Source organism: Nuphar pumila, chromosome 7 (genome assembly GCF_984573655.1).
Source record: "Nuphar pumila chromosome 7, dmNupPumi1.hap1.1, whole genome shotgun sequence".
NCBI lineage: Eukaryota > Viridiplantae > Streptophyta > Magnoliopsida > Nymphaeales > Nymphaeaceae > Nuphar > Nuphar pumila.
The window spans coordinates 3,878,225-3,903,268 of NC_143255.1; the positions used below are offsets into that span (position 1 = coordinate 3,878,225).

General features: G+C 39.1%; 2 protein-coding genes across 2 annotated transcripts; one reads left to right on the forward strand and one right to left on the reverse strand.

Moving 5' to 3' along the window:
* Positions 1–556: 556 nt before the first annotated feature.
* Positions 557–21,359, forward strand: LOC149830904 (uncharacterized). The gene is made up of 4 exons (XM_090013545.1): positions 557–848; positions 2,393–2,463; positions 3,109–3,192; positions 21,112–21,359. Exons 1-4 carry the CDS (start codon positions 713–715, stop codon positions 21,133–21,135), a joined length of 315 nt encoding a protein of 104 aa, XP_089869671.1. The 5' UTR covers positions 557–712; the 3' UTR covers positions 21,136–21,359.
* Positions 21,360–21,459: 100 nt separating this feature from the next.
* On the reverse strand, positions 21,460–23,974 carry LOC149830905 (uncharacterized). Its single transcript, XM_090013544.1, has 2 exons — positions 23,753–23,974; positions 21,460–22,834 (listed from the first exon to the last, which is right to left on the reverse strand). The coding sequence occupies exons 1-2, from the start codon at positions 23,921–23,923 to the stop codon at positions 21,590–21,592; spliced, it is 1,416 nt and encodes a 471-aa protein (XP_089869670.1). The 5' UTR covers positions 23,924–23,974; the 3' UTR covers positions 21,460–21,589.
* Between the last annotated feature and the right edge of the window lie 1,070 nt (positions 23,975–25,044).

Consider the following 25,044-nt stretch of genomic DNA (forward strand, 5'->3'; position numbering starts at 1 on the left):
AGTAGGAACTGCCTTTCTTTTCATCTATATTTTTTGATTTTTTGTACCAGACATAGTTTGTTTAGTAAATATGACCTACATAGTTAAGGAAAAGGTATTGAATCATATAAGTGTGACACATAAGGGTTCAGAATGTTACAAAACTTTCTTGGCACAAAATACCTGTTCTTACATTAAAAAATCTCAATCCAAGGTCAGATCCTTAATAAAAACTGCGCTAAACGCATTTATGCAGTTACATTGAGTCAATATGTGATATTTTCTGTTCTTTTTTTTTTTGACTTGAATATGTGATATTTTTCAAAGCGGCCAAACAACCAAAAATTACTAAATAATTTCAAAACATTGCCAATTTTAAAATATCGGATATTTACACTAAATTTTTTTTGAAAATTTCTTTATATTCTTCTACATCTGTAATTTTAATATCTTATACTTGTCATTTTTTGCAGTTTTTTCTATTTTTTCTGAATTTTAAACTTTGTTGGCGTTTCCTATTTTTATGATTTTTATGTTTTTTCAAAAAAATAATTGGACTGATTCAAAATTGTTCGATTGGGTACGGTTCGGGAAGATTTTCTGAATCTCTCTGTGGGTGCCATTTTGGCGTCACAGTTTTCTCCCTTCGATTTGGAGGTTAGACTCGTCAGAAGACCAACTCTCTCTCTCTCTCTCTCTCTCTCTCTCTCTGTAGCATCCACAATCCCGTAGAATGGCTGCATGGGCTACGACGGCGCGCCGAGCCACCTCCTTAGCCGACGCCTTCAGGCTCTCGTCTTCCCAATCGCACGCGTCGGGAGCTCAAGCCGCTAGGCTTCTGCATCGGCGCGGCTTGGCCGGTGGTGGCGGTATTTCCCCCTCTCTTCTCCCTTCCTGTGTTTCTCTTAGTGCTTCTGTATCATTGACTCATCCCCCATCTTCGTTTTTTGATGGTGTCGATAGTATTTCTGATTAGGCTTCGTATTTTCTTCCCCCTTTTAATTGAGTATGGAGTTTATTATATACTTTTATGCTTAAAATTGAAACAAAAGCAAGGAGTTATTTTTCTTCCCCTTTTTTGGTTGGTATTGTGTTAGTTGTGGTTTTGATAATCGTTCGGCTGATGAAGCATTGTATAGATGTTTGCTCCGTTCAATTTGTTTTTTTTTTTTACTTTTTTGTTCGTTAATTCAAGTTTCAATTGAATCGGACAAACGAACAATGTTTTTGATCGTTTTTCGTGAGGATGTTCTTGAATTGGGGATCTAGGGCCTTTTGATTGTTTCCCGCGGATGATCGAATCATTGATTGAAAGGGCATAGGATCAAATTTTAATTAAATGGTATCTAAAAAATGAAACACTTCTCGAATGAATTTATCAATCCTGAAGAATTCAGGAATTGATCCAAGTGACCCAATTTCGCATTTGAAAATGTAAATTGTTTCTTTTTTGTTTTTTTAGTCCTCGTTCCCCTTTCTTTGTGTTCATTCTGGGCCAGGATCATTGTTTGTTCAAGAATTTTTTATTTTCCTATCCTCTGGCGACGAAAAGTGAGTTAGGAACCGAAATAATGAGATCAATCGTTACCATAGACTTGAGGAATTATTTCCATAGCAAGAACTGACTTTGAGATTGTGAGGGAATGATGAAAATGATCCAGTTTGTAGAACAAAGTAAGAAAATCTTTTTAGCATAGACTGGCATTCTCTTCATTGCAGAAGTCCGATTCTTGTTGAGTGGGTGCTAGACTAGAAATGATGGTGTGACCGTGTGAGAGCATCTCTATATTCCTGTCCTGATATCCATTCATGTGAGAAGGCATACATTGCATGAAAAATAAAATGGATGGGCAGGAAGTGGGAATCCATATTCGAGAGGTTTGATTCAGCTTGGAGCCTGATATGTGCTCATTATTTTAACTGGTCGAGATAGATCAAGTGCCATGAAGATGGCTATTTTGGATGAATGCCATTCTCTGTTTGGCATTACTAGCTTAGTGCTGACTTACTTTTGTGGGTAATATTTGTTCTGATTTTGATAAATTAAAATTTTAGCATTTGGAACACTTTCACAGGAGTCTCAGTTCCGTTGTATCTTAGTCTTGGGAAAGATTGGAATATTGCTTTATTGTGCCAATATAGACAGTAAAAATAAAGGTCCTAAATGGTGCCTTAGAATCTGATCTTAGGAGGATAAATCAGAAGACTGTCTTTCCCAATACGTATGATCTCATGATGGTTTGGTACAATAACAATTGTTCTTGTGAATATGGTAGCTATTGCATTTTTCTGTCTTTGCATCATGTCAGTTATTGATTATAGCTTCCCATTTCTCTGAAGCATGAAGTGAGTAAGCTTGGTTACATTGTTGATCCAGTTTTTCTTTTTTTTCATTTTGATATACCGTTGACAGATCATCATGGACCACCTAAGGTCAACTTTTGGCAGGATCCACTAAGTCCATCTAAATGGAAGGAAGAGCATGTGAGTACTGTTTCAAGTTCAATTGAAGTTTTGCATTCCTAAAATTTTTTGTCAGTTCAAATCTGTTTCATTAATCTATGGCCTAAAACTAAGTGATATTTCTAAAGTTTCTACCAAAATCAAATAGAACAGTTCTATTTCTCTACGTGGTGGGGATTGCAATTTTCTATGACCTAAAACTAAGTGCTATTTCTAAAGTTTCTACCAAAATCAAATAGAACAATTCTATTTCTCTCCAATATTTTCAGCATTGACAGAAGACTTTGATTATAAGGCATCACAGTTAAAATTGACATGTGTACATCATGGCGAGGTGCATGCATTTAAAACACATGTAAACTTGGCATAGAGATTTGAACCTGGTCTTTGTACGAATCTGTCGTTTGAGAAAATCAATTATTTTTGCAATCCAAGTTTCAGTTCCTTTGAAAGATATCATTTAATGATCCTAAACTGATCCAATTGGTTGTGAGAAAATAGTTAGCCATCAATGTTCCACATCCTCAATTTCTTTAGTTCTACACATTTTGGACTTCCTTTCTTCCTGTTATCTGCTCAGTGGTTTCTCACATAAGACATCCTATACTTGGAAGAATTGTTGTATTTGCAGATAGAACACTAAATTATGAGATTTTTCTTTTGCAGTTTGTGATTGTGTCATTGACTGGATGGACTTTGTTAATATATGGAGGTTATAAGACGTTCTCTGGAGGAAAAAAGAAGGAAGAGGTATGTATGTTTAAATCTTGTTTCACCCTTTCTTATCTTGTAAATTACCAGCATTATGAATTAGGTGTAAGACCAATGTGCAATAATTTGTTACAATACAGTGTCAAAGTCTGGTTGAATCTTACAGCATAATCCCAACTGTAATTGCAGAAGGTAATTGTCAAAAATGGACATGGCACCAAAATCACGTGTTTGTGTTATTTAAGTAGCTACTGAGAGTTCAACATTTAATCTTGCACATGTTGTCTTATGTTGTGTTCTATGTCACAGGGATTCGGCTAGCAGGGTGCCGCACCCGCGTCGACGCAGGTGCGGCCAACCCGACCCTGGGTGCGTTGACTGCACCTAGGGTCATTTGTGTCCAACCTTTTTATTAAAAAAAAAAATTTGTGTCCAAGCCAGAGTTACCGGAAGGGCCTAGGCGTATGGGGAAGCACGCTTCCCCGATATGTGCTTCGGAAGCGCGAAATGTCATGCTTCCGAAATGCGTGGGGAAGCATCCCCCTTTTTTGGGAAGCGTGCTTCCCTTTTATGGGAAGCGCGTTTCCCTTTTATACTTCCCCCATTTTTTCATTTTTTTTCGCTTCCCCCTCGCTTCCGGTTCGCTTTCTAGGTCGCTTCCGAGACGATTCGTAATTTTCTTTTAAGTTGTCCCACGCTTTTCGCTTCCTAAATTTTTGAAAGTGCCTCGCTTCCCGCTCCCGCTTCCTCGACTGGTAACTCTGGTTCAAGCCCCCGGAGCCCCCCTTTCTGCAAGGTCCAAAACTCTGAATCAGGTTCCACAACTCATCAGCTCGACCCCTCTCCTGCACAAAGAGGGCGCAGGGAGGGGGCTCGACCCCTCCCCTGCACAAATTATATATATATATATATATATATATATATATATATATATATATATATATATATATATATATATATATAATGTAATTTTTTTTTGCCGCACCTGCACCCATGTGACATAGGTTGCGTTTAGTGGGCCAGTCATAAAGAATCAAGAATCATTCAGGTAGATACATTTTCTACCTGCTGGAGGACACTGCAGGGTAAAAGCATTCTAAACGTGGATTTTTGGTCCTAGTCCATATGAGAATTTTCCAGGTGAAGCATATTTTGACCTACTATATATTTTTATGTGCATATATGTGTGTGCTTGCATTCTTATAGTGAGTGGAGAATCATCAGAGTAAATGCATCACGTGTTTGAAAAACACAGTATCGAGGGATGAGAGCTCTTGCCCACCTCGGAAAGGGACCAATGCCATTACACGAGTAATAGCCCGAGCCCTCTGCATCAGGGGGAACAACCAAAAACCACCACTGACCAGAGGTCTTGGGCTGCAGTGGTGAGAGAGGGTATACAAGTAGAATACTAGGGTAAGGGTAATGTGCCCCCCATGAGGGTGGTTGCGAAGGAATCAACTCCAAGGAACTATGTGCCCTTTGCTAGTTACCCCCAGATCAAATCACCGTTCCAATGGATGATGATAACAGGCCATTCAGGAGAAGGAAATAAGAAACATACTATCGATTTAGTTTTGAATGACTGAAGTTTCTCTGGCTTTTGGTGGAACCCCTTAGGTTCTCTATCTTATCAAAGGGACTATTCCTCATCAAAGTCAGTAAGGAGGAAGATTTAAAGCTGATTATGAAGCGAAGAACATGGAAAATGGTGGGGCAGGCGCTTCTAACTAAACAATGGCACCTAGGTATGGAATATGAACTAGAAGAAACCCAACCGATTCCTCTCTGGATCAAGTTGCGAAATCTACTTGCAGATTTTTGGAACCATGAGTTCTTTAAAATGGTAGCAGAATACCTGAAAGGATCCCTCATAGAGGTTGATTTGTTCACAATGTCACTTGAATGGCTAACCTTTGCCCATCTTTTCTTTGGAAGTTCCTCTAGGGTTCATTCTGGTTCCATCTATTAAAATAGAAATGGAAAGAGGTAAAATCTTTTCTCAAGGAGTGGCTATGTAACACAGACTCTTCTAACAGGGCACCACACCCACATCACACCACCCATGCAGGTGCGACACTTGGACATGGCTTCCTTTGTGCCAGGTGAAGTCAACCACACTGAGGTCCATTTCTATCCAAAAGTAGATTCTTTGAACCCCTAACCAAGTCCAGTTTTATATATATATATATATATATATATATATATATATATATATATATATATATATATATATATATATATATATATATATATATATATATATATATATACCCTCTCCGCACTCCTGCACCCAAGTTTTTTTTAAAGTGCTGCATCTGCACCCATATCCACACCCGCATCATCACCCACACCTATGTGACATAGAGAAGTGGTATATGTAGGGATGGCAGTGGGCCGGGACCGGTGCAGGGGATGAGTTTTCCAACCTCACTCAGTCTCAAAATTTTGCCCTCCATCACCATGGTGGAGGAAACTTTGGACCTCCACCTTGCCTTACGGGTAAAAATCCCTGTCCCCGTTCTCAGCCCCGTCCCCACCCTGGAAGTCCATCACTCCTCAATATATTCCTAAACACTGAAAAGCCATGCATGTGAGCGGGCCCACCGGTAGGCACTTACATTCTAGTCTTTACAAATGCTATTGGTTAGGAGCTTAGGGATAAAAAATGAATATATATAAGGGATATAAAGGTCATTTTATAAAATATTAAGGTTATATTAGTAATTTTAATATACCCGCCCGGGGGAGGGGCGGGGGAAAGAGTAACTGCACTCCTACCTCCATCCCTGCATGACTTTTGATTTTCACCTCCATCTCCGGTCCATTCCCCGTTTCATGTCCTCCATCCCCGCCTAAATGGGGCGGGTTCGGACGAATCCCCGTTTCCCCCCACTCCACTGCCATCCCTAGGTATATGAGAGAAAAATACGGTTCTGTAGAGACTGCGAGTCTATTGCCCACTCAAAGATCTCGTGCCCTGCTAGGAAAGTTGTTTCTAAGGATTCAAAGGAGTCGGTGGGTACCAGTCACCCTCTAGCTGATGGATGGACATTGGTAAATGTTACCAAGAGATCTAACTGAAAGACACCTACATCTAATAAGGTGGTTCAAGGCCTTGGCTGACATTTAGGAACTACAGCAGGCTTCAGCTAACACCGAGGAGAGAAGAGAGACATCCTCGACTGTAGGCAGGGCTCCAATGTTGAGGGTTGGTTGGTTCCGACTGGCCAAAGGGTGGGGTGCTTAGGCTCAATCTTTTGGCAAGTCAATCGTCACCAAAATGGATACTGAATTGAAGGGCACTCTGAAAGATGGAGATCATGAAGTTGCGAGAGGGATTCTAGTGGTGTATTCTCCAGCGACTGTGATAGTCTGGGCAGAGACCAGTAGCAGTAGTGGGGGAGAAGCAGAGTCCCCAAGGCAAGCCATAGTGCCGGTGCAAGCTTGCTGGCAGTGTTCGGGTGGCATTGACCCTTAAGGGTCTTCGGTCACATCAATTTCTCCCTGTGGCACTCCTTTGCTTCTTGATGGGGAATTAGAGATGGATCTGACGGGGTTTCGGGCATGTGGGAGCCATTAATTTTGGCGGAGCTAGCTTGATGATTGCCTGCAACAATCTAAAACGTGATTCTAGTGAGGATCCAAGTCACGTGAAAAAAGGTAGAAAGGTAAGAATCTCTAGCCGGGAGGAGAAAAAAAAGTTGATCCTTATGGAGACTAATCCAAATCATTCTTATCAGGCTAGGGAGAAGGCCTTGGCTGTGCAGAGGTTGGGTGTGGAGAAAACCAAAGACTACGGCAAGGTGACAAATCCACACGCCGAAAGGATAACGACAAAGAAAATGACTAGAACTCCCTTATGGGGGAGCTTGCTGCAGACTGACATCCAGTTCCTTCCCCATGAAGATCATGGAACATACTAGGGTTGATAAGGAAGGCAGCCAAAAGAGACCTTCATGGTTTATTGAGCAGGCATAACCCTCCTATTACTTTTGTGTTGGATTCTATGATCACAAGAAGGCAGATGAGAAACTTCCAAAGGAAGATTGGGTCCTATGGGACAATATCCCACTTAAACAAGGCCTTCAGTATTGGGAAAATTATTTGTCTGTAGGATGAGAGTCTGGTTAAGATGAGATCCTTTCATAGTAACTACTACTGGTTTGTAGTCACTTTCTGGAGCCCTGTTCCTAGGTTTGAGTTTGTAGTGGTGGAGGTCTATCTGGATCCTAAATATAGATGCAGACAACTAGCCTTTAGGGAGCTTTCATTAGCAATCCTAGCGGTTAATTTACCTTGTTTCATCATAGGAGATTTCAACTTGGTTATTTTCCCATTCAACACCGAGTTTTGGGATGTCCTTGCCATTCCATGAGTTCATCTCCGAATGTGATTTAACCGAGATGGAGGAGCCTAATTCTAGGTACACCTGGTCTAACAACAGGAGAGGATCATATCTGACCCTTTCCAAGCTGGATTGGGCATTTGTTAACCGTGAAACTCAAGGTGCTGGTTTAATTCTATCACTCTGAGTTTTCCCCCGAATGACCTCTGACCACAATGCCCTCATGCTCTTGGTTACATTTCCCACTGTAACCACATGTGTTCTCTGTTTCAGATTCCTAAAAGTATGGATCTCATATGAGGGCTACATGCAGCTAGTTTCCTTAAGCTGGGCTATCAACTGCCTACGGGGCCCGACCTTGAGAGCTATTCAGAGATTAGAAAAAGTGAAGCATAATGTGAAGAGGTGGAATAAGTTATGTTTTGGGAATGTCTGCTAGAAGGTCGCTGCCCTGACCCATCAACTGGAAACAATTCAATCTGATATGGACCAGGGTCTAGTAGACAAGGCAGACTAGGAACAAGAAATTAGAACTGTCCTTACAGAGGCTTTAATCAAAGAAGAGATGCTCTGCAGCAAAATGCCAGAATATCTTGGATGCGGGAGGGTGACTCCAACACCAAAGTTTTCCATGCAATTGTGCAATGCCAACACAGTTGGAATAAACTCTATAGAATCGAACATGAAGGTAGGTAGATCAAAGTCTTTGGTCACATCTAGAAGCTGTGTAGAGAGTTCTTTTTAAAAGGATTAGGTGATTGACAATCTATTTACTTTAATGAAGGAGGGTTCTAAAGTAACTGACTAAGAGAATGTAAGACTCCTCAAACCTGTAACGGAAGAGGAGATCAAATACACAGCATTTCATTTGGATGGGGACAGAGCTTCAGGCCTTGATGGATTCCCCGACGAGTTCTATCAAACTTATTGGGACATTATAGGTAAAGATGTGTGCAGGGTGATATCGGATTTTTTTTTTCGAAAGGGGAAAATCATAAAGCGAATCAATTAGACCTTCATTGTGATGATCCTGAAAGTCCAAGACGCAGTGAAGTCAGAGTTTAGGTCAATTTCTCTTTGCAATTTCCTCTACAAAATTATTAGTGAGATAATGGTAGCAAGGATGCAAAATGTTCTTACTCGTGTGATATCTCGTAATTAAGGGGCCTTCTTGAAAGGCAGAAATATTCAGGAAAGTTTATTATTGGCTCACGAAATCATTGACACTCTTGTATCCGGAAAAGTCCCAGTTGTTTGCATGAAATTAGATCTACATATGAAAAATTGAGTTGGGATTCCTCTATAAGGCTCTGCGTCATTTGGCCCAAAGTCAACCCAAAGGATTATGTTAGAAGAATAATCTGATCTTTGAGAATTGACCATGGATTGAGTCAATTTTTGTTCAACATCGGTGACAACCAGTTTTCCTATAACGGTTGGGTTACATCAAGGATTTGCTTTAAGCCCTTTCCTATTTGCTATAGTGATGGATGAGCTTACGAGATCAATTCAAGAAAATGTGTTGTGGTGTATGTTGTTTGCTGATGATATTGTTTTGATTGATGAGTCTAGAGCTGGGGTTAATGCTAAGTTAGAATTATGGAGACAGATATTGGAAGCAAGAGGTTTTAAGTTGAGTAAGAGTAAGACAGAATACATGGAATGTCGGTTTAGTAAGCAACGAAGTAGTGATGGGAGTGTAGTGAAGCTTGGTGAGCAAAAAATACCGGTGGATGATTGTTTCAAATATTTGGGATCTATCATTCAAAAGTATGGAGAAATTGATGGAGATGTAAATCATAAGATAAAGATTGGGTGGATGAAATGGAAAAGTGCAACTGGAGTGTTGTGCGATTGTAGAATGCCATTGCGGTTGAAGGGAAAGTTTTATAGGACGACTATTAGGCCCGCTTTACTATATGGTACGGAATGTTGGGCTGCCAAGAGACATCATATTCAAAAAATGAGTGTAGCTGAGATGCGTATGCTGAGATGGATGTGTGGAAATACAATAAAAGATAAGATTCAGAACGAGGAGATACGTAAGAAGGTAGGCGTTGCACCCATTGAAAATAAGATGAGAGAGAATCGTTTACGATGGTTTGGACATATTCGGCGAAGGCCTAATGATGCTCCAGTTAGAAGGATGGAGAAATGGGAAAATATATTAGTTAAAAGAGGTCGGGGTAGGCCTAGGAAGACATGGATGGAGGTGATAGGAAAGGATATGAATGCTTTGAACCTCTCCGAGGACATGGCATTGGATAGAAATGATTGGAGGAGAAGGATTCATGTGAAAGACCCAGAATGATTTTCTTTTTTGGTTCATATCACCGACCCCAATTGTTTTGGGATGAAGGCGTAGTTGTTGTTGTTGTTGTATCCTTTTTATATGTTTTAAGTATCTTTTTTTTATTTCTTTTCTATTTTAAAAACTTTTCTAATTGTTTCTTTATATTTTTTGCGAGAAAAATACTATAAAACCTATTATTGTTTATTATTCATTATATTTTTCAAAATTTAAAACTTTTGATATTTTCCCGAGAAAAACCTAGCCGAAAAGGATACTGGTGAGTATGGTTAGGAGTATCCACGGTGACCTTCAGAATTTTAGTGAATAGGTGACCAGGTAGGTTGTTGTCACGTGTAAGGGGACTTCTTTAAGGGGATCGGTTATCCCCGTGCTTGTTCATTGTGGTAATGGAAATGCTAACCAAGAGGCTAAGAGCTGGAGCACGCGTAGGAGAGATTGAGACCCCTCAACTTGGCTGCAACTTTCAACAGTTCACCTCCTTGCTTTTCGCCGATGATGCACTCCTCTCTAAGGCCACTACTCGCTTAATAACTCAGTTGAGAACTATCCTCAGTGAGTTTGAAAGCCTAGTGGGTCTCAAGATCAACCCCGATAAATCCAAGGTGATCCCGATCAGCATCTTAACTAATCTAGCCATAGATCTTTGTTCGATGTTAGCCTGGTGTATTGGGGCCCTGCCCATCAAATACCTTGGGCTCTCCCTATTCCTTGGAAGGCTAAATCCAATCCATGTTATGAAATATTGGCGAAATATCATAACCAGCTTGTGGGTTGGAAAGCCAAGTTGCTGTCTTATGCCAGAAAGGTATGCTTGATCAGACACGTTTTGAAAGCTTACCTTTGTTCTGGCTGTTGGCTTTCAGGATGTCTAAATCAGTAATTTAGTTAATTGAATGCTGTTTTAAAGATTTTCTTTGGAGTGCTAGAGATGATAAAAGGATGCACCTAATCAGTTGGGATATGCCTGCCTTAGGGAGGGGTGGGGTTCTAGCATTTGGAGGAGGATTGTAACAAGGCTAATCTGGGCTTTTTAGGGTGGGTGGCAATCATGGGACAGTTTGCTTGGGCTGAGTTTGTGCAGCATAAATATCTCCGTAATAGATCCCTGTGGACAATAAGGAGAAGAAGGAGAGCCTTGTGGTCCTGGAGACGGATTCTTTGGGGCTGCCAAGAGGTAAAAGTAAAACATCATTTTTCTTGGTTAGTTGGTGACGGTCAATTTTGCAGATCCTGGGCTGAACCTAGCTAGCATCCTGAATGTTGATGGAGACACCTACAATAGGATTGATAGACAGTTTGGATGGACATTGGCTCAGGTTTGTAAAGCAATTCGATAGGAGCCAGGTGTTGCAAGAGTAGAGGAAGCAAGATGTAGGGCCGAATCCATATCCCAAAATCTTATGTGAAAGGGCAATCCTTCTACAGTGGTGTCGAGGAGTCTCCTTTGGGAAGAGGTGCACTAGAAGTCACCCAAGGAGGGATGGACGAAATATGCCTGCACTCCACGTGCAGCATGGGTGGCATTCTTGAGCCGTGAGGACAAATTACCCAACCAAGACAGGTTCAAGAAGATGGGTATAGTGTTCCCTAATCGTTGTTACAGATGCGAGCGGGAGGAAGAAAATACTCATCTATTCGTGACTTGCTAGGGTGGCCATCGTGTGACAATTCATATGCAGTAGGTTCGGCACACTCCTAGTGGTGAGTTGCAAGCTGAACTGGTGGTTTGGGCAGATATTTGGAGACAAATGGGTGTTGGAGTGTTGGTGACATACATTTTAGGTGGGTGTTTATGGAAAATCTGGTGCATCAGGAAACAAATAGCTCATGATATAATGTCCTACTCTGTCTGGAAAATGAGAAGCCCATGATATAATGTCCTACTCCGTCATTGAAATGAGAAACAGACTATGGATGGCATGCAGCCACATGTTTATCAAATTTGAGTGGCCACTGGACATCGTACCATCTGTTAAGGTTTGGGCGAGATTTGGTATCATCCCTGGCCCGTGGGCTGCGCCTGATAGAGGGGACCTGGACATTCAATTGGCATCCTCTGTAATTGGGAACAAAGTGCACGTCTCTTCTGGACTAAAGGATGGTGGAGGGAAATTTTTGGTAGCTGGGGTCACACAGGGGCCTACAGACCGCCTAATCCCTGAACTTGCTGTCCTCGAGACTATTTTAGGAATGGTGGAGATTGAAGACCAAAGCCTATAACTAAGTTGATTGAGTCTGCCTAGTAGAAAATGGTTTAAAGCTCTGGCCTTACATAGAAGACAATCTAATCCTGTTTAGAGTGTGAATTTACCACTGTATAGCTGGATTTTTCCTGTTTGGCAATCTCCTTATTCTTGATCATCGTCAATGGCATCTGTGGGGTTTTATGGAATCAAAAGGTGTAACATAAGATACCACTGTTAGCTGCAAAGGCTGTAGAGGGGACAACTGTTCTTTCTGCTATGGTGCGGCAGCAACATTATCTGGATAGGTGTAGTGTTTCTTGTTTGAGATAGCTGTGATATGGCGGCTTAATTGTCAAAATCACTAGTCGGCACTTAGGCGGACGACCCAAAAAAGGAATAGTCGGGCCTAAGCAGGATCAAGAAAACAAAATATCAAGAAAAGTATAAACATTATAATAAATAGTTAAATTTATTAACAAAGATATAATTGTAATTATGAATTAAGCATACATGTGTAATATTGTAAAATTGCATAGCATTGGACATAAAACATGTGTATATTATATAGAGTGGGTGGTAGCAGCGCAACAGAAGCGGGATGATGTCAGCATCATTTATTCTACAATAACACTTTTAGCAGCGGCAAAAGTCACTGCTAAAGGTCCCATACCTTTAGTGGTGACTTTTGTCACTGCTAAAAGTTCCCGCTGAGACTTTTAGCAGCAGCAAAAGTCTCTGCTGATGTGATGGACGCTCAGTGTCAACCCGCTGGTAGTTGCGCACCTAACAAAGAAGAAGAATATGAGAAAAAAGAAAAGGTGGAGGGGCAAAAGTTGGAGGAAGAAGAAAAGGAGAAGTTGAAAAGAAAAAAGAAGAAGGTAAAATGAAAAAAAGGAAAGAAGAAGAAAAAAGAAGAAAAAAGGAAAGAAGAAGAAAAAAGAAGAAAAAAGGAAAGAAAGAACGAGAAGAAAAGGTTTGATGCAAGAGGAAGAAAAGAAGAAAATAAAAAAAGAAGAGAAAAAAAAAGATAACCATGTCCCCATGGCCTCAACGGAAAAACAGGGACTTACTGCTTAGAGTTGCCCTGCTCCCAGCCGAGCTAGGCAGCGGCTAGGCATCACTTTTGACAACTAAGTATGGCGGGTGATGAATTTTATGCGTGATCCCACTCTGAACTCATTTTTATTATTTACTTTTTCATATAATTGTAATATAACATAATAACTTTTACTAAAGGAAATAGAGAGGCATGTGAGGATAGAATTGAGTCGCACACTTTGTAGATGCTACACTGTTAAAATACATGTAATTCACATATATATATATATATTTATATATATATATAATACCCGATAGGGGTATTTTTGTCATTTCACAAGTACCCGATAGGGGTACTTGTTTTTCTTATTTTATTTTCCTCTTTATTTTTTGTAAATCATTTTTTATTTTTTGTTTTTTTGCTCACACATAAGGGGCCCCACCATGTAGTCGATGGGGCCCCCAACGGTCACATTTGTGACCGTTGGGGGCTCCCAACGACTACATGGGGAGCCCCCTAGGTGGCTCTCCTTTTGAGGCCTCTTGGCCCTCCCCCTCTCCTTCTCTTGTGTATAAATAGGGGTGAACCCCTCTTGTATTTTTCACTCTTGAGAGCTCTCTCTCTTTCAATAAGAGACATTTATATTTTTATGTTGTGTTGTCTCTTGTGGGTTTGGGTATTAGCCCTTGTTGTTTGTTCATTAGTGGATGTTGTAAGTGCCTAGTGCACTCTTTGCTTTTCCGCATATTTCATTACATGGTATCAGAGCCTTGTGTATGCTCTTCTTCTTAATATAGCTAGTTGTGTAGCTATATTTTTTTCTTGTTATATCTCTCTTCTTTTTATCCTCTTGTAAGTGATTATCATGGAAGGAGAACAAAAGATTGATCTCTCCTTCAAGCTCAATGGATCCAACTACATGATGTGGGCCGCCGCCATGGAAAACAACCTCAAGGGGAAAAAGCTTTGGGGATACGTTATGGGCACTATTCCGGAACCGTAACTTCAACTAACTAAGATGGAAGGTGATCAAGAGAAAGCTCTTGAAGGAGATGCCTGCATGAAGGCCATTGAAGATCACCGATCTAAAATAGAAGATTGGGAAAGTAAGCATGCTAAGATTCTTGCTTGGTTCATGAACAATGTGGAGCTCAAGATTTGCGCCAACATTGCCAAATTTCGGATGGCAAATGAAGCATGGTTCTTCATGAAAGGTATGTTTACCCAAAAAGACCTTGCTCGTCAATTCTTTCTTCAAGAAAAAATCCGGACTATCAAGCAAAGAGAAATGAGTGTTAGGGACTACTTTAGCACTCTTGGCCCTCTATGGGATGAGCTATCTTTACTAGAACCAAAATGAGTTTCTAGTATAGATGTGGAATTAAGGAGAGAACAAATGAAAAAAGAACACTTTTTCCAATTTTTACATGGGCTTAGGCCCGAATATGAGCAAGTTAGATCCTCCCTCTTACATAGATCAAAACCTCTTCCCTTGGAAGATGCCATAGCCGAAATATGCCAAGAAGAAACCCGTCTTGGCATGATTAAAGGAGGAGATGATGTCTTGGTCGTATCAAAACCCGACAACCACATAAAAACTTACAAACCTCCACATTTTGGAAGACAAAATAACTATAATGGTAATTATAGAAAAGCCATTTGCCACCATTGTCAAGAACCGGGTCATATAAGACCTAATTGCCCTAAGTTGAATGAAGCACCAAAAAATAAGGTTGCTTCCGTTGAAGAAGCTACTCAAAAGAAAGAGGAAGCAATCAAAGGAAAGGACTCTTTTTCTCTTGCTCAACTATCGGAAGCACTACAAACTCTACTCAAGATTCCATTAACTTCGGGTGCCGCCGTAGCTTCTTCCTCTCCTCCAGGTATGTCGTCTTGGATCCTTGACTCTGGAGCTTCCTTTCATATGACCCCTCTTGAAAATGAGCTTTCCGATTTATGTAATAATTATAAAAACTCCTATGTTTCAACTGCCGATGGTACATCTTTACAAGTAAAAAGTTTTGGAACCTTAAACTTTTCAAAAGATTTCTTTGTGCCAAACGTGAGAGTTGTACCTCAACTTAATTTAAATCTCCTCTCTGTTGCTCAAATATGTGATCATGGATGTAAAATCTCCTTCTCAACTAAGGATTGCTCTATACAGGATCTCCGGTCCGGGAAGCTGATTGGGCAAGGCCATAGGAGGAGAGATCTCTATTACATGAGCAACTTGAAACTCCCCACTAGCTCTTTTTGTAACCATGTCCAAGATAAAAATATTGATATTTGGCATCAAAGACTTGGACATCCAAGTTTCTCAAAAATGTACTCCTTTCCATTTGGAAATAAATTTTGTAATGAGAAACATTTTGTTTGCAAGAATTGTATTTTTGGCAAAATGAAATCTACTCCTTTTCCAAACCGAACTTTTGTGTCCAAAAGACCTTTTTAGTTAGTCCATTCGGATGTTTGGGGTCCTTCTCCAGTCATGTCTAAAGGAGGGTACTCCTATTACGTCACTTTCATCGATGACTACACTAGGTATGTATGGATCTACTTTCTCAATTTAAAATCCGAAGTCTTTGACTTTTTCAAAAAATTTCATATGATAGTTAAAAATCAGTTTTCAAGTAATATCTCTACTCTTAGATCCGATTCGGGTGGAGAATATTTATCAAATGAATTTCAAAACTATTTAGAAGTAAATGGAATTTGTCATCAAAGATCGTGTCCTAGGACTCCCCAACAAAACGGCTTGGCCGAAAGAAAGCATAGACACATCATAGAAACCACTAGGACACTCCTTATTTCCAAAGAAATTCCAAAGAATTTTTGGGCCGAAGCGGCCTTAACCTCAACTTACTTAATAAATAGAATGATATCTTCATCCTTACAAAATACATCTCCATATGAAAAACTATTTGAAAGAACACCTGACTTCAATAGATTAAGAGTCTTTGGATGTAAATGTTTTGTCCTTACTCATAAACGGGACAAATTATCTCCTAAAGCTATTGAATGTGTGTTCTTGGGTTATGGAGAAAATCAAAAGGGTTTTAGATGTTTTGACTTGAAAAATAACAAACTCTATGTATCCAAAGATGTAACATTTTTGGAAAATGAAAATGGTTTTGTGAAAACTAAAGATATTGATGAAAGTGAATATACTTTTTTGTTTGATCTTCTATCTCAAGAAGATGAGACTCCTCAAGAAGAGGAAATCTCTAATGTATCTTTGAATGACCTAGAGGAAATTCCTCTTGATAATGTTATAGATGAGAATAATAGACCAATCCAAACATATGTTAGGCGTGGTCAACAATCTCAGATGAGTGCCTTAGAAAAATACTCTCAAGGATCCAACATAGAAGAAACCTCGTTAAGGAGATCCAGTCGGATCTCCAATCCTCCTAATAGGTTTGTTTCCTATGAGTCCCTAACTCCAAGATATAGAGCATGTCTAATTGCGTTGCATTCATTTCATGAACCCTCACACTATAATGAGGCCAAAGATATTCCCCAATGGGTTGAAGCCATGAACTTAGAGCTTAGTGCCCTTGAAAAGGCAAAAACTTGGGAAATAATTTCGTTACCCACTGGAAAGAAATCAATAGGATGTAGATGGGTCTTCAAAATTAAAACCAAGAGTGATGGTTCATTAGAACGTTATAAAGCACAGTTAGTAGCTAAAGGATATGCTCAGGAATATGGAATAGATTATGAAGAAACCTTCGCACCTGTTGCTAGAATGATTAGTGTTAAGACTCTTATTGCTATTGCGTCAGTGAAAAAATGGCCTATCTATCAACTCGATGTTAAGAATGCATTTCTAAATGGCGAATTAAATGAAGAAGTTTACATGGATCCCCCACCTGGAGTATGTATTGGTAAAAATAAGATTCTCAAACTTAAAAAGGCATTATATGGTTTAAAACAAGCCCCAAAGGCTTGGCATGATAGATTTAGTAATGTAATGACAAGTTTGGATTTTCGTTCATGTTATACTGACACTGCTTTGTTTGTGAAAAGTGCAGGGTCTTCAGTAGTTATTTTACTACTTTATGTTGATGATATGATCATCACAGGAAGTGATGAGCAAGGCATTAATGATATTAAAAAGGTTTTGAAAGAGAATTTTGATATGTCTGACCTTGGTTTCTTAAGATATTTTTTAGGAATTGAAGTGGCGTACTCTCCTCGAGGGTACATTCTCTCTCAGATGAAACTTGCTGCTGACATCTGTTCCAAATCTGGTATCTCCGATGATAAGAAGACAGAAACCCCAGAAGTCATCAATGCAAAATTAAGGTTGGAAGATGGAACACCTCTCGAAGATCCTACTCCCTACCGGCAACTTGTTGGGTCTCTAACCTACTTATCCATCACACGGCCAGACATTGCTCATGTCGTCCACTCTGTCAGTCAGTTTCAACATGCACCTACAACCGTGCACATGAGTGCAGTCTTAAGGATTGTCAGATATATCAAAAATACCATAACTAAGGGAGTTTTTCTTTCTTCTGCCTCGTCACTTGATTTAATTGCTTATACTGATGCAGATTTGGGAGGAAATCCCAATGACCGGGTCTCAACTACCGGATTTTGTGTTTTCTTAGGTGACTCTATGATTTCGTGGAGATGCAAGAAGCAACACAAAGTATCCTTGTCCTCGACAGTAGCAGAATATCGTGCTATGGCCACTACAACCATGGAACTTGTGTGGCTAAGAAGCCTCCTCAGTGATATGGGCATTATCATCTCTACTCCTTCGAAGATGTGTTGCGACAACAAAAGCGCAATCTATATTGCAAGCAATCACACCTTCCATGAGCGTACTAAGCATATTGAGATGGACTGCCATTACGTTCGGGATGAATACCTAAGAGGAACTATAGCACTACCTTACGTCACATCTGAGTACCAGTTGGCGGACTTCTTCACTAAGGCTCTTGCGGCTCCTCGGTTTTTGTTTCTTCTTAACAAGCTTTCGGTTATATCCCCGTAAAGCTTGAGGGAGGGTGTTAAAATACATGTAATTCATATATATATATATATTTATATATATATAATACCCGATAGGGGTATTTTTGTCATTTCACAAGTACCCGATAGGGGTACTTGTTTTTCTTATTTTATTTTCCTTTTTATTTTTTGTAAATCATTTTTTATTTTTTGTTTTTTTGCTCACACATAAGGGGCCCCACCATGTAGTCGATGGGGCCCCCAACGGTCACATTTGTGACCGTTGGGGGCTCCCAACGACTACATGGGGAGCCCCCTAGGTGGCTCTCCTTTTGAGGCCTCTTGGCCCTCCCCCTCTCCTTCTCTTGTGTATAAATAGGGGTGAACCCCTCTTGTATTTTTTACTCTTGAGAGCTCTCTCTCTTTCAATAAGAGACATTTATATTTTTATGTTGTGTTGTCTCTTGTGGGTTTGGGTATTAGCCCTTGTTGTTTGTTCATTAGTGGATGTTGTAAGTGCCTAGTGCACTTTTTGCTTTTCCACATATTTCATTACAGTATGCGCATAATCTCTGGTTCAAAATTGGTTTTCTGTATGCCTGGTTAAAAACACCATGGGCAACCATGCATCATTCTGCAACAATCACCAGCTTAACAAGCCAGATATCATAGCCACCTGCACGTTCAAGGTAATTTTTTGGGTGACATTTTTCTTATAGAGATTTTCAATATGTGGTTTTCTTTGAAAAATTTTTGGGAGTTTTAAAATTTTAGAAATTATAAAAATAATGAGAAAGATAAAAAATAATAGGTTTTGTATAATGTTTCTTGGAAAAATATAAGAAAATAACTTTGAAAATTGGGCTTAAATATATAAAAATAATTTTTTTTAAAAGATATTGAAAAATATTGCTATATTTATATTGCTGAAAATATCATGATATTTTGTCGAGATTATTGTCTGACCTAGAATTGCTTCGCGATATTTTCAAAATATCAGTGACATGTGACACTACCATATACATGAATACTCATGATCTCCACTTTGAATTTGATATCCTGGTAGCATGGTTGTAAAAAATATGGTTAAATAAAGCATTATCCAATGGTAATCACCTGTTTGACGAGCCAGATACATATGAAAATCAGATTGATTCCCATTTGTGCAAATAATGTAATTAATGTTGCAAGTGCATGTGCATGATTAATCTTATATGGTTGACCACCATGAAGATGCCCATCTCCATTGTGGATCCGGAAGCAGCACTTTTTAATATATTGTTACATTATTGTTTTCTTCTAAATTAAATACAAACCGTTTTTTAATTCAAATATAATGATCTTGAACACTTTTGGTTGGCCATAATTTTACCAAGGGAGTGCACTGAATGGATGGAGGCAGTTTGTCACTGGACTGAATTGACATAGCAATTCAGCCATAATATTCATTAAACCGTTGACTTTAAGCTCAAGGGCAAGAGAGAGTTTCCTTCAGTAAGCATAGTATACCTAATAAACGTGAATGCACGAAATAAATCACATACCGGCTGACGTAATCCACTCTGACATTAATAACTTCATGGAAAGTATTTGGTTTTTTATTTGAGTCATTCAGTTCAAGGTTTTTGCTAAGAGGTCCCTGATAATTTCCGGTTGAGGAGCATCTTGAGTTACCTCTAAGCCCCATGAATTGCTGGCCACCAATGCTTACAATTACTTGAAAACTCTTGGGAAATTTACAGTTGTTGCAGTGGTAAACGTTGTCATATCCTCTTGGTCATGGGTTCAATCAAGTCATATCTTTAAAAAGAAAGTTAACATTCTGTTCTTCTGTTTGTGATTCAACTACTGATACTTGGTTGGACTTGAAATTCTTGGGCAATTTACAATTGTTGCATGGGTAAATTCTGTCATGTCCTCTTGGTTATGGGTTTAATCCCGTTATATCTTGAACAAGAAATCTATCATTCTGTTATGCTGTTTCTGGTTCAGCTACTGATACTTAGACTGAAATTTTTTATTGAAACATGGTTAAGTGCTTTGGTTTGGATAATTTTGCATCTTTTATAAGTCCACTTAAATATACACTGGTAGTTGAGGCTTTATCATTTATTTTGTATATATTTGTGCACTTTGCTTGATTTCATTTCAAAGCTTTGGAGCCTTGGCTGTTTTCATTAAAAAAACAGAAAATGACTGTACTGTACGACAAAAATAATGTGTATTCTAAAATGCCCTATAATTTTTTAAATACGCTCGATGTCCAAATTCAAAATTTTCTTACTGCAAAAGAACCTTTTTACCTTTTGCACAAAGAAATTTTGTCTAGATATGTGAACTTTCTCCCAATTATGCAAATTTCCTCCGGCATGTGCTCCTTATGCGATTTTATTAAAAAGAAGCTCTGTACATTTTGAGGACATTCACAACCATGAGGTGCAAATGTCTCAAAAATGCACACACCTTTTTTAACTAAATACTTTCACATTTGTGAATGTCCTGACCTTCGCACGCGAATGTCCTTATGCATTTGCGAATTCTTGTGCACCTTATGCGATTTTAGTAAAAGTTCATATTTTGGGGACCTTTGCAACTCATGGTTTGCAAATGTTGCACTGTATTTGTGAATGTCAGGACATGTCAGGCAGAGAGTCATGCCCGGTATTTGCAAAAGCGTCGCTAAAGGTTTAAAGGTAAAAAACGTTTAGTGATGCTTCAAAAAACATCATTAAAGCCTTTGGTGGTGCTTCTAAAGTGTCACTAAAACCTTTAGAAAAAAATTCACATATTTATGAAAATTTTTATAAATTTTCATATTTGAAAGAAAATTTACATATTTGAGAGGCAATTCACATGTTTAGGAAGAAATTCACACTTAAGAAATTTGCATATTTGGATATTTGAGAGGAAGTTCACATATCTGGAGAAAATTTGCTTGTGTGAAGGATAAAAGAGTCTTTTTACAACAAAAAATTGTGAATTTGAACATCGGGAAGATTTAAAAAATTGTAGGGTATTTCGGAAAACACAATTTTTGATATACTGTAGTCAATTTTCAGATAAAAAGTTTGACCCTTTTTAACTAGGCTTCTTTAAATGCTCTTTACAGAAAGTAGCCGAAGGGATCCACTAGACTGCTGCTGGCTTACAGGTTACCTTCTTCAGCATTTGCGAATAAAAATCTTCCCTGACACAGCATCTAGAAGAGAATATCTTGGTTGTGGAACATTATTGTTTTGGAAAGTTTGAGCTTTTTCCTGACTTTCGTTATGGATGTTAAAGTTTAGAGCTTTGTTTGTTATGCATGACATTTGAACTCGAGGAAAGATTCAATTACTAAACATGTCTTTTTTTTTTAATCTTTGAGTTGGGCAATTCAATCCTTTGCATGTCCACTGAATCGATGTATGTAAAACTGAAATCACGTTGACAAGAATAATCAACCCTGTTCTACATATTTTGAAACTTTCTGACTGCATTCATTGATTTCATTAACATGGTTAGAACATAGAGGTAAAACTAACACTCCAACAAGTGTAAACACTAAGCTTTATGAACTTTTTAGCGTGTATTTTTATTTTCACCAGTTACATTTCAGATACCTCTTCACCCTCGTTATCATCTTGGTAATTCTCTGGTTCTGAGTCCCTTCTTTCATTCCCTGCTGTATCTTCTTTGGATTCATAGAAGGGATCATCATCATCGTCCTCTGCATTCTTTATACCTTCAGTTTCTGGGTTTTCTTGCTGAACCTTGATGTTAGATTCTTCCACATGTTCTGGTTGCCCGAATCCATGGGCAGCCTCACCATTCTCTGAACCCTTGGTATCAACAGATTCACCTTTCTGCACATGCTGCGTGACATTGGCATCCTCTATATTTTCACGGCGATCTGCATCCTGAGCATCCGGTTGTTTTATTGTGTTGGTGTTGGTGTTGGTGCTGTTCTGCTCTTTGGTTTCTGCACGACCATCAGTATTATTCTTTTCTTGTTCTTTGTGTTCAGGTTGCTTGTCTTCAGTAGCGTTTTGAGGATCCTCTGATTGTTCCAAATTGGTAAGGAGGGTGATTGTTTCACCTTGCGTTCTCTCAACATTCTCACTCTCCCTGTTTTCTGAGAGTTTGATGTCACCATTCTCGACTTTTTCTGGCTGGTTGACAGCACCAACCCTCGTATCCACTGGCATTTGGATGCCATCAGCAACCTGTGCAGTTCCATTAACAGGCTGCTTGCTAACAGCATCTGGATTTTCTTCTTGTTTGGCAGCATCTGTTCTTGCATCCTCTTTCTGCTTATCTGCATTTCTGTTCGGAAGAGTCTCATTGCCTTCTTCTTTGTTCACAACTTCCACATTGGCTGGTTGCTCCCCATCTTGAGGATTTTGATGTTGCTCAACCTGCTGTTCGTTTGAAACAGTCTCTTGTTCTCTGACTGTACTATTGTCTCTATCCGATATGCTCGTTATGACTGTGCCATTAGCCTTCGAACTTGAAGTGTTGTCAGAACCAGCAGACTGCACTGGTTGCAGGTTTTCATGCCGGCGCTTGAGTTCACGGATCTCATTTTCCTTCTGTTTCAGAGCTTCTTTCAGAGCTATGAGCTGCACATACATTTTTCTTGAGAGGCTCTTTTTCACTCTGAAGTTTTCTACCTGGTTCTGCTTCTCCAGGGATGCACCCAGGGCTCTGTGCTTTTCTTGAAGGGAAGTTGTCAGTGATTGCATTTCCAAGAGCTTGCTGTTCAGCTCCATCTTCTGGTTCTTAAGGGATTCAATTTTGGCTTTCATGTCCTCCATCTTTCTTTTCAGCTCTTTGGAGAAACCTTTTTCTCTCTGTGAGAAAATAAAAAAGATGAAGAACCATTCTCATAGACAAGAAGTCTTGATGCAAGATGATTTTCATTTCAATAAATAAACAAATGGGTTTAGCAGAAAGATAGAACCAATCTCATAAACAAAGGAATATCAGAATTCATGGCATTCCGTAAATTATAACGACAAATATTAATTTTTGATCTCTATTAGATGAAAAAGTAGACCAATGAATTAGAAAAACAAAAAAACCTGCCTTATTAACTCTTATTTTTCTTCTTGATCATAATGACAAATATTAGTTTTTGACCTCTAGTAGATGAGAAAAAAATAGACAATGAATCTGAAAAACCGGAAAATATTTCTTATTTAGACTTTTTTTCCCTCTCTGCAGTAGACAGATGAATCTAAGGCTCTATTTGGGAGCCTTATATCGGAGGTGTGTTGTGGTTTCCCCCAGTGCTCATGCTCTAATCTCTCTGCTGTTTGGGAGCAGTGGTGTTGCCAAAAACATTCATTGGGGATGGAGTTGGCAACCCCAGCACCACATTTCAACACCATTACAGGAAGATGTTTTTGGCAACTCCATCCTCAGCACTACGTTTTGGTAAAACCATATTTTGGCAACACATGGAAATGGTGTTTCCATCTCAATAGCACGGTTCCCGAGCAGAGCCTAAAAATAAGTTCAGAAACCATTCTGGTTCTCCAGGTCAAAATTTCACAGAACGTGTAAATCACTTGAAATCACATTTCTGGACTACGGGAAAGAAAAGAGGTTTCATGAGAAATTGTAGGACTAAAGTTGAGAAAGTTTACATGCAAAAAATAAAACAAAATGAACAAAGATGTGATCTTTTTCTCTTTTACTGTTGATGGTGCAACTGTTTCATAAACACCCATGGAGAGAGAGAGAGAGAGAGAGAGAGAGAGAGTTACCTGGTATCTTAGGTTAAGAGAGATGATCTCTCTGTCCTTCTCCTTGAGGAGGATGTTGAAGACTCGTCTTTCCCTGAGCTTGTGAACCGCCATTACTCCCACCACCGCTGCTGCAAAAGCCAGCAGCAGCATTACTCCATATGGCCTCCCCCTGTGCTTGGGCGAAGCCATGGCCCTCTCTCTCTCTCTCTCTATCCTTGCTTGGGACTGTCTAAATGTTGAGGCGTCACATACAAGTGAAATTGGGAAGACAAGGAAGGTGAACGAGTAAAGATGGGTGCCACCATTCACGCCTTTCTGGAAGTGAGCGTCCCTCTCTCTCTCTCTTGAAATTACTGAAGTATCCACCATGTTATAGTTTGCTGAAACTTCCATGTGAGTGGCTCACCTACTATTAAACATCCCATTTCTATGACTAATACTTGGATTAAATTAATTTAAGCAGTTCTGCACATCACCATTTTGTGCTTACAAGGCTATAAGCAATCTAGAATGGGTATTGTAGTTATTTCACATGAGGATGGCTCGCCTTTCAAGATAAACAAAACCTAAAATTGTAACCTTTGTGGTGTCTTGCACGTAAGGTTGTAAAAGTTGATCACGTGGTATCGTAGGATAAGGGTGTACCCTGGCCTTCTTTGTGTGTCCTACATAAATGACACCAAATTCTCATTGAAGTGCTTTGTGTCATATTATATTAGGCTGCTCCACCTATTGGATGCCGTTAAGTTTGTGATATGGAGGTATTGATTGCTATTATGATCGTTATAATACTAGAGGTTAGGGAAGTGTGGTCAAATGCATATTTATTGTTTAAAAAATGTACAAAAACATGCCTAATCTTTTGTCTTATTTACAACTTTTTTGGTTTATTTATGAACACATGCCTAACTCACGCCTAATTAACAAAATAATTCTCAAAGTTAGGCATGCTTTACACGTTTTTTGAACAATTTTTATTGTTTTGAGAGTCACAGATAAAGCATAAGTAGAGCCCCAAAACAAGTCTAGCTACTCATAAAGGCAAGACAAACATGTGTTAGATTCACTCAACTGGTATGATCTCGTTAAGTGGTAATAAATATATTTAAAAAAATATTTTTATGATTTAATATAACTTAGAACAAATTATTGAAGTATTGGGTTTGCAAACAATAGGTTTAGAGATAAGAACTTACGGCTTGTATCTTTGAAATAAAGTATTTTTTTTCTTAATTTTATTACTTACAACTCTAAAGCAATATATCTTTCTTTAAACAAGTCAGCACGATCAGGTTTTGGATCCCAGATGT